Source organism: Oncorhynchus clarkii, chromosome 33, assembly GCF_045791955.1.
Source record: "Oncorhynchus clarkii lewisi isolate Uvic-CL-2024 chromosome 33, UVic_Ocla_1.0, whole genome shotgun sequence".
NCBI lineage: Eukaryota > Metazoa > Chordata > Actinopteri > Salmoniformes > Salmonidae > Oncorhynchus > Oncorhynchus clarkii.
This window is the reverse complement of record NC_092179.1, coordinates 32,711,623-32,726,183: the sequence shown is the minus strand read 5'-3', so window position 1 is coordinate 32,726,183 and position 14,561 is coordinate 32,711,623. Positions and strand designations below refer to the sequence as shown.

General features: G+C 46.1%; 1 protein-coding gene across 1 annotated transcript in view; it reads right to left on the bottom strand.

Annotated features, from left to right (window-relative positions):
* Positions 1-14,561, bottom strand: part of LOC139392577 (calcium channel, voltage-dependent, alpha 2/delta subunit 4a) — a 273,156-nt gene that overhangs the window by 248,815 nt on the left and 9,780 nt on the right. The window contains exon 3 of the mRNA XM_071140645.1: positions 2,155-2,331. Coding sequence (XP_070996746.1) covers positions 2,155-2,331 — 177 coding nt within the window. The remainder of the gene's footprint in view (positions 1-2,154; positions 2,332-14,561) is intronic.

Below are 14,561 nucleotides of genomic sequence, written 5' to 3'. Positions count from 1 at the left end.
GAAGAGAGAAGGTCAGACTACAACAGAGATCATAGGAAGAGAGAAGGTCAAACTACAACAGAGATCATAGGAAGAGAGAAGGTCAGACTACAACAGAGATCATAGGAAGAGAGAAGGTCAAACTACAACAGAGATCATAGGAAGAGAGAAGGTCAAACTACAACAGAGATCATAGGAAGAGAAGGTCAAACTACAACAGAGATCATAGGAAGAGAGAAGGTCAAACTGCAACAGAGATCATAGGAAGAGAAGGTCAAACTGCAACAGAGATCATAGGAAGAGAGAAGGTCAAAAACTGCAACAGAGAGAGCACATCACAAAGGTCAATAACCGCTGTACATTTCAAACCTTGAATATTTTGTACAGCAGTAATGATCTTGTTTTGTGTTTTATATGTAGAATAATAAAGTTATATTTGTAACGTTACTTTGCATTCGGAAAGTATTCAGAACCCTTTACTTTTTACGTTACAGCCTTATTCTAACATGTTCTAAATAAAACAAATTCCTCATCAATCTCCACACGATATCCCAAAAAGACAAAGTGAAAACAGGTTTTAAGACATTTTTGCAAACTAATTAAATATTGTAAACAAAACGTATTCAGACCCTTTGCTATGAGCTCAGGTGCATCCTGTTTCCATTGATCATCCTTGAGATGTTTCTACGACTTGATTACACTTGAGTCCACTTGTGTTAATTCAATTGATTGGATATGACTTGGAAAGGCACACACCTGTCTATATAAAGGTCCCACAGTTGACAGTGCATGTCAGAGCAATAACCAAGCAATGAGTTTGAAGGAATTGTCTGTAGAGCCCCGCAACTGGATTGTGTCGACGCACAGATCGGGGGAATGGTACCAAAACATTTCTGCAGCATTGAAGATCCCAAAAACACAGTCTCCATCATTGTTAAATGGAAGAAGTTTGGAACCACCAAGACTCTTCCTAGAGCTGGCCACCCGTCCAAACTGAGCAATCGGGGGAGAAGGGCCTTGGTCAGGGAGGTGACCAAGAACCTGATGGTCACTCTGACAGAGCTCTAGAGTTCCTCTGTGGAGATGGGAGAACTTTGCAGAAGGACAACCATCTCTGTTCCTCTGTGGAGATGGGAGAACCTTCCAGAAGGACAACCATCTCTGCAGCACTCCACCAATCAGGCTTTTATGGTAGTGGCCAGATGGAAGCCACTCCTCAGTAAAAGGCACATGACAGCGCGCTTAGAGTTTTCCAAAAGGCACCTAAAGACTCTCAGACCATGAGAAACAAAATTCTCTGGTCCGATGAAACCAAGATTGAACATGGTGGTGGCAGCATCATGCTGTGGGGATGTTTTTCAGCGGCAGGGCCTGGGAGACTAGTTAGAATCGAGGGAAAGATGAACAGAGCAAAGTACAGAGAGATCCTTGATGAAAAGCTGCTCCAGATCGCTCAGGACTTCAGACTGGGACGAAGGTTGACCTTCCTACAGGACAACAACTCCAAGCACACAGTGAAGACAATTTAGGAGAAGCTTCGGGACAATTCTCTGAATGTCCTTGAGTGTCCCAGCCAGAGCCCGGACTTGAATCCAATCGAACATCTCTGGAGAGACCTGAAAATAGCTGTGCAGCGACGCTCCCCATCCAACCTGACAGAGCTTGAAAGGATCTGCAGAGAATAATGGGAGAAACTCCCCAAATACAGGTGTGCCAAGCGTTTAGCGACATACCCAAGAAGACTCAAGGCTGTAATCGCTGTCAAAGCTGCTTCAACAAAATACTGAGTAAATGGTCTGAATACTTATATAAATTTAAGATAAGTTTTTAAAATTTGTAATACATTTGTAAAAATGTCTAAAAACCTGTTTTTGCTTTGTGGGGTATTGTGATGTCCTTATTGGGTATTGTGATGTCATTACGGGGTATTGTGATGTCATTATGGGGTATTGTGATGCCATTATGGGGTATTGTGATGTCATTATGGGGTATTGTGTGTAAATTGATGAGGGGCAGGAAAAAAGGTAATCCATTTTATAATAACATTATGTGGATAAAGTCAAGAGGTCTGAATACTCTCTGAATGCACCGTATACCAACTCAGTCTGTGACGATCGATTACTTTTGAACAACAGCCCTTAAAAAGTGTATTCGTAAGGAGGAACTGTGACTGACCTCTAAAGTAGCGTTGAATTCATGGTATAGATCAGCGTCCTCCGCTGCCTCCGCCAGTCTCTTGACAGACTTCATCTTCCTACCCAGCATGCCCTCCATCTCCTCAGCAAACTTCTTCACCAGTTCCTCTCCGTCCACCTCCTCCATCTTCACCGTGGGCTCAATGTCTTTGTATTTCTGGAGAAGAAAGGGTTAAATACCCTTAATAAACATGTTTAGGTAACCAACGGTCCCTGATATCAGGGTCCTGTTAACTGCACAGGTGAACTGTCAGATTTTATTGTCTTTCAGGAATCAGGTGTTTTCAAGTCTGTAATTGAATCCACTTCCACAAGGGAGCTGTCATAAGAGACACATGTAACGTGAGATAAGAGAAGAGAAGAGTTGGATCTATTGGATTGGCTAGAGAACATAGAGCTTATCTCTAAATAGAACCTTGACAAACCGCTATCTGACTCTGTTGTCTCAGCTGGTGACTATTCAACAGCTGTTGGTGGATTACACTAGTCTGTTAATCATCTCCTGTTGTTTTTACCACAATCAGTCTTTGACAATGGTGTTAAAACCTTTTTGGGATAGGGGGCAGCATTTTCACTTTTGGATGAATAGTGTGCCCAGAGTGAACTGCCTCTTACTCTGTCCCAGGTGCTAATATATGCATATTATTAGTAGTATTGGATGGAAAACACTCTGAAGTTTCTAAAACTGTTTGAATGATGTCTGTGAGTATAACAGAACTCATATGGCAGGCGAAAACCTGAGAAAATTTCAACCAGGAAGTGCAACATCTGAGGTTTGTAGTTTTTCAAAGCTTGGCCTACTGAATACACATTGAGATATGGATGAGGTTTCACTTCCTAGGGCTTCCACTAGATGTCTTTAGAAACTGGTTTGAGGATTCTACTATAAAGGAGGGGCTCATGAGACCTCTTTGAGTCAGTGGTCTGGCAGAGAGCCTCGGTCTCATGACGCGCTCTCCCGACAGTTACCTCTCGTTCCAGTGCTTTTCTGAAGACAAAGGAATTCTCCGGTTGGAACATTATTGATGTTTTATGTTAAAAACATCCTAACGATTGATTCCATACATCGTTTGACATGTTTCTAAAGGACTGTAACGAAACTTTTCGAGTTTTTGTCTGGATGAAGTGCCTGCACCTCATTAAGATGGATTACTGGGCAGAACACGCTAACAACAAGGGGCTATTTGGACATAAATGACAGACTTTATGGAACTTTATGGAACAAATCAGTCATTTATTGTCGACCTGGGATTCCTGGGAGTGCCTTCTGATGAAGATCAAAGGTAAGTGAATATTTATGGTGTTGTTTCTAACTTTGTTGATTCCAAAATGGCGGATATTCCTCTGGCTGTTTTGGGTTCTGAGCGCCGTTCTCAGATTATGCTTTTTCCGTTAAAATTTTTTTATATCTGACACAGCGGTTGCATTAAGGAGAAGTCTATCTTTAATTCTTTTATCAATGTTTATTATGAGTATTTCTGCAAAATCACCAGATGTTTTGGAATCAAAACATTACTGCACGTAAGGCGCCAATGTAAACTGAGATTTTTGGATATAAATATGCACATTATGGAACAAAACATACATGTATTGTGTAACATGATGTCCTATGAGTGTCATCTGATGAAGATCATCAAAGGCATCGAGGCATTCAGTTACTTTTCAATTAAAAGTTAGAATGGGCAAAACGAGTGACCTAAGGGACTTTGAGCGTGGTATGATTGTCAGTGCCAGGCGTGCCGGTTCCAGTATCTCAGAAATGGCCAGCCTGATCCAGGAGTGAATAGCATCCTAGGCTGGATCACTGGATCAGAGGGCAGGAGGGAATAGAACCCCAGGCTGGATCACTGGATCAGAGGGAATAGTACCCCAGGCTGGATCACTGGATCAGAGGGAATAGAACTCCAGGCTGGATCACTGGATCAGAGGACAGGAGGGAATAGAACCCTAGGCTGGATCACTGGATCAGAGGACAGGAGGGAATAGAACCCCAGGCTGGATCACTGGATCAGAGGGAATAGTACCCCAGGCTGGATCACTGGATCAGAGGGAATAGTACCCCAGGCTGGATCACTGGATCAGAGGACAGGAGGGAATAGTACCCCAGGCTGGATCACTGGATCAGAGGACAGGAGGGAATATACCCCCAGGCTGGATCACTGGATCAGAGGGAAGAGTACCCCAGGCTGGATCACTGGATCAGAGGGAAGAATACCCCAGGCTGGATCACTGGATCAGAGGGAATAGAACCCCAGGCTGGATCACTGGATCAGAGGGAATAGAACCCCAGGCTGGATCACTGGATCAGAGGACAGGAGGGAATAGACCCCCAGGCTGGATCACTGGATCAGAGGGCAGGAGGGAGATGACAAGGGGACACTCACAGAAAGCTTCAGGCCTCCAGTCTTTAGTAAATCAAATCAAGTCAAATTGTATTCGTCACATGCGCCAAATACAACAATTGTAGACCTTACAGTGAAATGCTTACTTACAAGCCCTTAACCAACAATGCAGTTTTAAGAAAATACAAAAAAAGTAAGAGATAATAACAACAAATAATTAAATAGCAGCAGTAAATATCAATAGTGGGGCAATATACAGGGGGTACCGGTACAGAGTCAATGTGTCAATGTGCGAGGTCACGGGTGTCGAGGTAATTGTGGTAATTATGTACATGGAGGTAGAGTTATTAAAGTGGCTATACATAGATAACGACAGAGAGTAGCAGCAGCGTGGGGGGGAGGGGCAATGCAAAAGCCTGGGTAGCCATTTGATTAGCTGTTCAGGAGTCTTATGGCTTGGGGGTAGAAGCTGTTTAGAAGCCTCTTGGACCTAGACTTGGCGCTCCGGTACCGCTTGCCGTGCGGGAGCAGAGAGAACAGTCTATGACTAGGGTGGCTGGAGTCTTTGACAATTTTTAGGGCCTTCCTCTGACACTGCCTGGTATAGAAGTCCTGGATGTCGTACTACCCTCTGTAGTGCCTTGCGGAGGCCGAGCAGTTGCCATGCCAGGCAGTGATGCAACCCTTCAGGATGCTCTCGATGGTGCAGCTGTAAAACATTTTGAGGATATGAGGACCCATGTCAAATCTTTTCATTCTCCTGAGGGGGAATAGGTTTTGTCGTGCCCTCTTCACGACTGTCTTGGTGTGCTTGGACCATTTTCATTTGTTGGTGATGTGGACGACAAGGAACTTGAAGCATTCAACCTGCTCCACTACAGCCCCGTCGATGAGAATGGGGGCGTGCTCGGTCTTCCTTTTCCTGTAGTCCACAATCATCTCCTTTGTCTTGATCACATTGAGGGAGAGGTTGTTGTCCTTGCATCACACGGTCAGGTCTCTGACCTCCTGCCTATAGGCTGTCTCATCATTGTCGGTGATCAGGCCTACAACGGTTGTGTCATCAGCAAAATGAATGATGGAGTTGGAGTCGTGCCTGACCATGCAGTCATGAGTGAACAGGGAGTACAGGAGGGGACTAAGCACGCACCCCTGAGGGGCCCCCGTGTTGAGGATCAGCGTGGAGGATGTGTTGTTGCCTACCCTCACCACCTGGGTGCGGATCGTTAGGAAGTCCAGGATCCAGTTGTAAAGGGAGGTGTTTAGTCGGTCACAACTTGCAGACTTGTTTACGTGTTGCTGTGCGTTTTGTTGCCAACCTTACCTTACTACCTGACAACTTTACGTTTTTTACTTTTTAATTACAGTTTATATTTTTGGTTTTTCCCTCACTCAACTTTTCTCATTCAACTTTTTCACTCCGGACGCTTTATCTGTACATGGTTCGTCAGGACCTCCAACAGCCGAAGCTAAGTAGTAACATTAACATGATGCCTTCTAATTGCAGTCGCTGTACTCATAATATACAGGAGAACGATCACCTTACGGCGAGGCTAGCTGTGCTGCAAGCCCAGCTTCAGACGCAATTATTAGGCAAGGGTAACTTCAGTGTAGGAAAGGATGAAACTGCGTCTGTGCCACTAGTAAGTAGAGATAGTAACGTTAGTAAATCCCCTCGCACGGTTCCCGCAGCCGGACAACTTTCTCATAGCTTCTGGAGGGAAATGCTGTAGGAATGCTCAACCGGTGTCGCTCATTCAGCCGACAGAAACTTTCAACCGGTTTTCCCCATTAAGCAGCGAGTCGGAGTCTGAGGCCGAGCCTTCTCTTGTCTCTACTTCTCCCGTTACGGGATCTGAGACGCTGAAGCTTCCCACCATTAGCTCTGACAAATTGAAAACCCTAGTCATTGGCGACTCCATTACCCGCAGTATTAGACTTAAAACTAATCATTCAGCGATCGTACACTGTTTACCAGGGGGCAGGGCTACCGACGTTAAGGATAATCTGAAGATGGTGCTGGCTAAAGCTAAAACTGGCGAGTGTAGAGATATTGTTATCCACGTCGGCACCAACGATGTTAGGATGAAACAGTCAGAGGTCACCAAGCGCAACATAGCTTCAGCGTGTAAATCAGCTAGAAAGATGTGTCGGCATCGAGAAATTGTCTCTGGCACCCTCCCAGTTAGGGGGAGTGATGAGCTCTACAGCAGAGTCTCACAACTCAATCGCTGGTTGAAAACTGTTTTCTGCCCCTCCCAAAATATATATATATATCTTTCTGGGACTCACCCACAAACAGGACCAAGCCTGGCCTGCTGAGGAGTGACGGACTCCATCCTAGCTGGAGGGGTGGTCTCATCTTATCTACCAACATAGACAGGGCTCTAACTCCTCTAGCTCCACAATTAAATGGGGTGCAGGCCAGGCAGCAGGCTGTTAGCCAGCCTGCCAGCTTATTTGAGTCTGCCACTAGCACAGTCAGTGTAGTCAGCTCAGCTATCCCCGTTGAGACCATGTCTGTGCCTCGACCTAGGTTGGGCAAAAATAAACATGGCGGTCTCTGTTGATGCTTGTTCTAGGTCCCAAGATGCTTGTTCTAGGTCCCAAGAAACAAAGAGATCTTCTGTTGAATCTGACAATTTATCTTGATGGTTGTACAGTCGTCTCAAATAAAACTGTGAAGGACCTCGGCGTTACTCTGGACCCTGATCTCTCTTTGACAAACATATCAACTGTTTCAAGGACAGCTTTTTCCCATCTACGTAACGCAAAAATCAGAAACTTTCTGTCCAAAAATAATGCAGAAAAATGTATCCATGCTTTTGTTACTTCTAGGTTAGACTACTGCAATGCTCTACTTTCCGGCTACCCGGATAAAGCACTAAGTAAACTTCAGTTAGTGCTAAATACGGCTGCTAGAATCCTGACTAGAACCAAAAAAAATTATCATATTACTCCAGTGCTAGCCTCCCTACACTGGCTTCCTGTTAAGGCAAGGGCTGATTTCAAGATTTTACTGCTAACCTACAAAGCATTACTCGGGCTTGCTCCTACCTATCTTTCCGATTTGGTCCTGCCGTACATACCTACACATACGCTACGGTCACAAGACGCAGGCCTCCTAATTGTCTCTAGAATTTCTAAGCAAACAGCTGGAGGCAGGGCTTTCTCCTATAGAGCTCCATTTTTATGGAATGGTCTGCCTACCCATATGAGAGACGCAGACGACTCAGTCTCAACCTTCAAGTCTTTACTGAAGACTCATCTCTTCAGTGGGTCATATGATTGAGTGTAGTCTGGCCCCAAGTGTGAAGGTGAACGGAAAGGCTCTGGAGCAACGAACCGCCCTTGCTGTCTATGCCTGGCCAGTTCCCCTCTCTCCACTGGGATTCTCTGCCTCTAACCCTGTTACAGGGGCTGAGTCACTGGCTTACTGGTGCTCTTTCATGCCGTCCCTAGGAGGGGTGCGTCACTTGAGTGGGTTGAGTCACTGACGTGATCTTCCTGTCTGGGTTGGTGCTCCCCCTTGGGTTGTGCCATGGCGGAGATCTTTGTGGGCTATACTTGGCCTTGTCTCAGGATGGTAAGTTGGTGGTTGAAGATATCCCTCTAGTGGTGTGGGGGATGTGCTTTGGCAAAGTGGGTGGGGTTATATCCTTCCTGTTTGGCCCTGTCCGGGGGTATCATCGGATGGGGCCGCAGAGTCTCCTGACCCCTCCTGTCTCAGCCTCCAGTATTTATGCTGCAGTAGTTTATGTGTCGGGGGGCTAGGGTCAGTCTGTTATATCTGGAGTATTTCTCCTGTCTTATCCGGTGTCCTGTGTGAATTTAAGTATGCTCTCTCTTATTCTCTCTTTTTTTCTCTCACTAGGACCATGCCTCAGGACTACCTGGCATGATGACTCCTTGCTGTCCCCAGTCCACCTGGCCGTGCTGCTGATCCAGTTTCAACTGTTCTGCCTGCGGCTATGGAACCCTGACCTGTTCACCGGACGTGCTACCTGTCCCAGACCTGCTGTTTTCAACTCTCTAGAGACAGCAGGAGTGGTAGAGATACTCTTAATGATCGGCTATGAAAAGCCAACTGAAATTTACTCCTGAGGTGCTGACTTGCTGCACCCTCAACAACTACTGTGATTATTATTATTTGACCATGCTGGTCATTTATGAACATTTGAACATCATGGCCATGTTCTGTTATAATCTCCACCCGGCACAGCCAGAGGAGGACTGGCCACCCCTCATAGCCTGGTTCCTCTCTAGGTTTCTTCCTAGGTTTTGGCCGTTCTAGGGAGTTTTTCCTAGCCACTCTGCTTCTACACCTGCATTGCTTGCGGTTTGGGGTTTCAGGCTGGGTTTCTGTACAGCACTTTGAGATATCAGCTGATGTAAGAAGGGCTATATAAATACATTTGATTTTGATCTGATTTAGTCCCAGGGTCCTTAGATTAGTGATGAGCTGTGAGGGCACTATGGTGTTGAACGCTGAGCTGTAGCCAATGAAAAGCATTCTCACATATGTCCTTTTGTCCAGGTGGGAAAGGGCAGTGTGGAGTGCATCATCTGTCGATCTGTTGGTGTGGTATGCAAATTGGAGTGGGTCTAGGGTTTCTGGGATAATGGTGTTGATGTGAGCCATGACCAGCCTTTCAAAGCATTTTATGGCTACAGACGTGAGAGTTACGTGTCAGTAGTCATTTAGGCAGGTTACCTTAGTGTTCTTGGGCACAGGGACTATGGTGGTCTGCTTGAAACATGTTGGTATTACAGACAGGGAGAGGTAGAAAATGTCAGTGAAGATACCAGCCAGTTGGTCAGTGCATGCTCGGAGTACACGTCCTGGTAATCCGTCTGGCCCAGGGGCCTTGTGAAAGTTGACCTGTTTAAAAGTCTTACTCACATTGGCTGCGGAGATCGTGATCATACAGTCGTCCGGAACAGCTGATGCTCTCATGCACGTTTCAGTGTTAGTTGCCTCAAAGCGAGCATAGAAGTTATTTTGCTTGTATGGTGGCTCATGTCACTGGGCAGCTCTCGGCTCTGCTTCCCTTTGTAGTCTGTAATAGTTTGCAAGCCCTGGACGAGCGTCGGAGCCGGGTGTAGTACGATTCAATCTTAGTCCTGTATTGACGTTTTGCCTGTTTGATGGTTCGTCGGGAAGGCATCGTGGGATTTCTTAGAAGGTTCCGGGTTAGAGTCCCGCTCCTTGAAAGCGGCAGCTCTACCCTTTAGCTCAGTGCGAATGTTGCCTGTAATCCATGGCTTCTGGTTGGGGTATGTACGTACAGTCACTGTGGGAATGACGACCTCGATGCACTTATTGATAAAGCCAGTGACTAATGTGGTGTACTCCTTAGTGCCATGGTAAGAATAGTATAAAGCTAAGGCAGGCCTTAAGGCTTAAGCAGGTGCGTGTGGAGGAAGTAGCGGAAATTGTACCGTATATTGATTGTAGAAGAGTTCCATTCCAAAGTAACCAGGAAGGAAAAGCACAGAAACCTACCAGACAATGATAAAAGGTCCCAGGGCGTCCCATGTTATCTTAACCTGTCTTGTACAAACACCATAAACATAAATGCAGCCTCTTTATGGTCAAAAGAGGGCATCATAGAAGCAGGGGCTGAGAGAGCAGCACAGATCCTCCCCCGCAACGGAAATGAAAAGCAAATGTTGCTTCCCAAGCAACCAACCACCCACCCACCCAACCAATCAATAAACACAACCCCAATCAGTAATCAATCTGCTAACTATCAGGTGAAGTCATGTGTGAAGATGCAGCCGTCTTTACCATGAATAATGACTTTAGCATTGATCTGTTTATGATGAAGATGAGGATGTTTGTGATGAAGATTATGATGTTTATGATGAAGATTATGATGTTTATGATAAAGATGATGATGTTTATGATGAGGATGTTTATAATGAAGATTATGATGTGTATGATGAAGATGAGGATGTTTATGATGAAGATGAGGATGTTTATGATGAAGATGAGGATGTTTATGAAGATTATGATGTGTATGATGAAGAAGAGGATGTTTATGATGAAGATTATGATGTGTATGATGAAGATTATGATGTTTATGATGAAGATGAGGATGTTTATGATGAAGATTATGTTTCTGATGAAGATGTTTATGATGAAGATTATGATGTTTATGATGAAGATGGGGATGTTTATGATGAAGATTATGATGTGTATGATGAAGATTATGATGTTTATGATGAAGATGGGGATGTTTATGATGAAGATGAGGATGTTTATGATGAAGATTAGGATGTTTATGATGAAGATTATGATGAAGATGATGTTTATGATGAAGATGTGGCATAAAACTCATTAAATGAATGTTTTAGCTTTTAACTGTAACTTTCACAGTGATCTTTTCCATAGCCAACGAGAATAACATGTACTGTATGAACGATGTGGTGTAGGAGAAATCTACTCATTATCAAGCTCTAACAAGCTGCATCATATGGTGTATTATGAGGTTGCGCTCTAAAAAAAGTGCTATGCAGCTAAAAATCTGGTACAATGTGTTTTGTACATGAACCCTGTCAAATAAACAAACAACAACACACGGACTGAGGCAGGAAAGGTAGAGCGGGGGGGAGGGGCCAGGAAAGGTAGAGCAGGGGGGAGGGGCCAGGAAAGGTAGAGCAGGGGGGAGGGGCCAGGAAAGGTAGAGCAGGGGGGAGGGGCCAGGAAAGGTAGAGCGGGGGGGAGGGGCCAGGAAAGGTAGAGCAGGGGGGAGGGGCCAGGAAAGGTAGAGCGGGGGGGAGGGGAAAGGAAAGGTAGAGCAGGGGGGAGGGGCCAGGAAAGGTAGAGCGGGGGGGAGGGGCCAGGAAAAGTAGAGCGGGAGGGAGGGGCCAGGAAAGGTAGAGCAGGGGGGAGGGGCCAGGAAAGGTAGAGCGGGGGGGAGGGGCCAGGAAAGGTAGAGCGGGGGGGAGGGGCCAGGAAAGGTAGAGCGGGGGGGAGGGGCCAGGAAAGGTAGAGCGGGGGGGAGGGGCCAGGAAAGGTAGAGCGGGGGGGAGGGGCCAGGAAAGGTAGAGCGGGGGGAGGGGCCAGGAAAGGTAGAGCAGGGGGGGAGGGGCCAGGAAAGGTAGAGCAGGGGGGAGGGGCCAGGAAAAGTAGAGCGGGGGGGAGGGGCCAGGAAAGGTAGAGCGGGGGGGAGGGGCCAGGAAAGGTAGAGCAGGGGGGGAGGGGCCAGGAAAGGTAGAGCAGGGGGGGAGGGGCCAGGAAAGGTAGAGCGGGGGGAGGGGCCAGGAAAGGTAGAGCGGGGGGGAGGGGCCAGGAAAGGTAGAGCGGGGGGGAGGGGCCAGGAAAGGTAGAGCGGGGGGGAGGGGCCAGGAAAGGTAGAGCGGGGGGAGGGGCCAGGAAAGGTAGAGCAGGGGGGGAGGGGCCAGGAAAGGTAGAGCGAGGGGGGAGGGGCCAGGAAAGGTAGAGCGGGGGGGAGGGGCCAGGAAAGGTAGAGCGGGGGGGAGGGGCCAGGAAAGGTAGAGCGGGGGGGAGGGGCCAGGAAAGGTAGAGTGGGGGGGAGGGGCCAGGAAAGGTAGAGCGTGGGGAAGGGCCAGGAAAGGTAGAGCGGGGGGGAGGGGCCAGGAAAGATAGAGCAGGGGGGAGGGGCCAGGAAAGGTAGAGCGGGGGGGGGGGGGGGGGCAGGAAAGGTGGAGCAGGGGGGGAGGCGCCAGGAAAGAGGAAGCCTAAAGTCTATTCAAGCACTAGAGCCTTTCCCGTCTGTCACTAAAATACTGTTATGATTGTCTGTGCTGTTCTCTGACTCTATGGAGGAGGAATTGTGTTCCTATCAAACTAAGCTGTCAGCCAGGTCGTCCAGGGTTAATCCAGGATGTTGGTCCCACACGGCACCCTATTCCCTATGCAGTGCACTACTTTTGACCAGAACTCTATGGGCCCCGGTCAAAAGTAGTGCACTTCATAGGGAATAGGGTGTCCCAAATAGCCATTTGGGACATAGTCCGGATTTTATTCTGTCCCCAAATGACAGACATAGACATAGAAACTGCAGATAGGCACACGCACACACACACACACACGCGCACGCACACACAGACCTGGGGAGAAAGAAAAGGCAATAAACAAACATCTAATATTTTATGAGCTCTGACAGAGCAGCCTACTGTCAACACAACCACAGTGGCTTTATAAGATGCTGACAGAGCAGCCTACTGTCAACACAACCACAGTGACTTTATAAGATGCTGACAGAGCAGCCTACTGTCAACACAACCACAGTGGCTTTATAAGATGCTGACAGAGCAGCCTACTGTCAACACAACCACAGTGACTTTATAAGATGCTGACAGAGCAGCCTACTGTCAACACAACCACAGTGACTTTATAAGATGCTGACAGAGCAGCCTACTGTCAACACAACCACAGTGGCTTTATAAGATGCTGACAGAGCAGCCTACTGTCAACACAACCACAGTGGCTTTATAAGATGCTGACAGAGCAGCCTACTGTCAACACAACCACAGTGGCTTTATAAGATGCTGACAGAGCAGCCTACTGTCAACACAACCACAGTGACTTTATAAGATGCTGACAGAGAAGCCTACTGTCAACACAACCACAGTGACTTTATAAGATGCTGACAGAGCAGCCTACTGTCAACACAACCACAGTGACTTTATAAGATGCTGACAGAGCAGCCTACTGTCAACACAACCACAATGGCATTATAAACACTGACAGAGCAGCCTACTGTCAACACAACCACAGTGACTTTATAAGATGCTGACAGAGCAGCCTACTGTCAACACAACCACAGTGACTTTATAGGATGCTGACAGAGAAGCCTACTGTCAACACAACCACAGTGACTTCATAAACGCTGACAGAGAAGCCTACTGTCAACACAACCACAGTGACTTAATATGGCACATTATATTCCCCAGTATAATGTTAATTAATAAGACACATAATATTCCCCAGTATAATGCTAATAAGACACATTATATTCCCCAGTATAATGTTAATTAATAAGACACATTATATTCCCCAGTATAATGCTAATAAGACACATTATATTCCCCAGCATAATGCTAATAAGACACATTATATTCCCCAGTATAATGTTAATTAATAAGACACATAATATTCCCCAGTATAATGCTAATAAGACACATTATATTCCCCAGTATAATGCTAATAAGACACATTATATTCCCCGGTATAATGTTAATTAATAAGACACATAATATTCCCCAGTATAATGCTAATAAGACACATTATATTCCCCAGTATAATGTTAATTAATAAGACACATTATATTCCCCGGTATAATGTGAATTAATAAGACACATTATATTCCCCAATATAATGCTAATAAGACACATTATATTCCCCAGCATAATGCTAATAAGACACATTATATTCCCCCGCATAATGCTAATAAGACACATTATATTCCCCCGCATAATGCTAATAAGACACATTATATTCCCCCGCATAATGCTAATAAGACACATTATATTCCCCCAGCATAATGCTAATAAGACACATTATATTCCCCAGCATAATGCTAATAAGACACATTATATTCCCCCGCATAATGCTAATAAGACACATTATATTCCCCAGCATAATGCTAATAAGACACATTATATTCCCCAGCATAATGTAACATCTGAAAAGCTTAAGCACGTGTTATTTTATTCCATCCAGTCAGATCATTGTCTTCAACATGAGCTCAGAGACCAGGGAGGGGGACTGCACGTGTGCATGTCTGCATGTATTAGACCAGACAGATGTTGCAGGTCCTGCTGGGTAGTCTTCAGGGTCGCTTGGGAACAGAGAGCATGTGCTTATTACTGAGAAGTGCTGGGACTCACACCTAGGATGGTAATTACACACACACACACACACACACACCATCAGCACCTACAAGGGCTGTCCTCTCCTCACGACTCACACCGTGAACAGGAAACAGAGCAGAACTTATGTAAAGGAAATCTGACATAGGAAAGACAAGCACCAACTCCAAACCCATATATCACAGCACTAATGGGCAACATC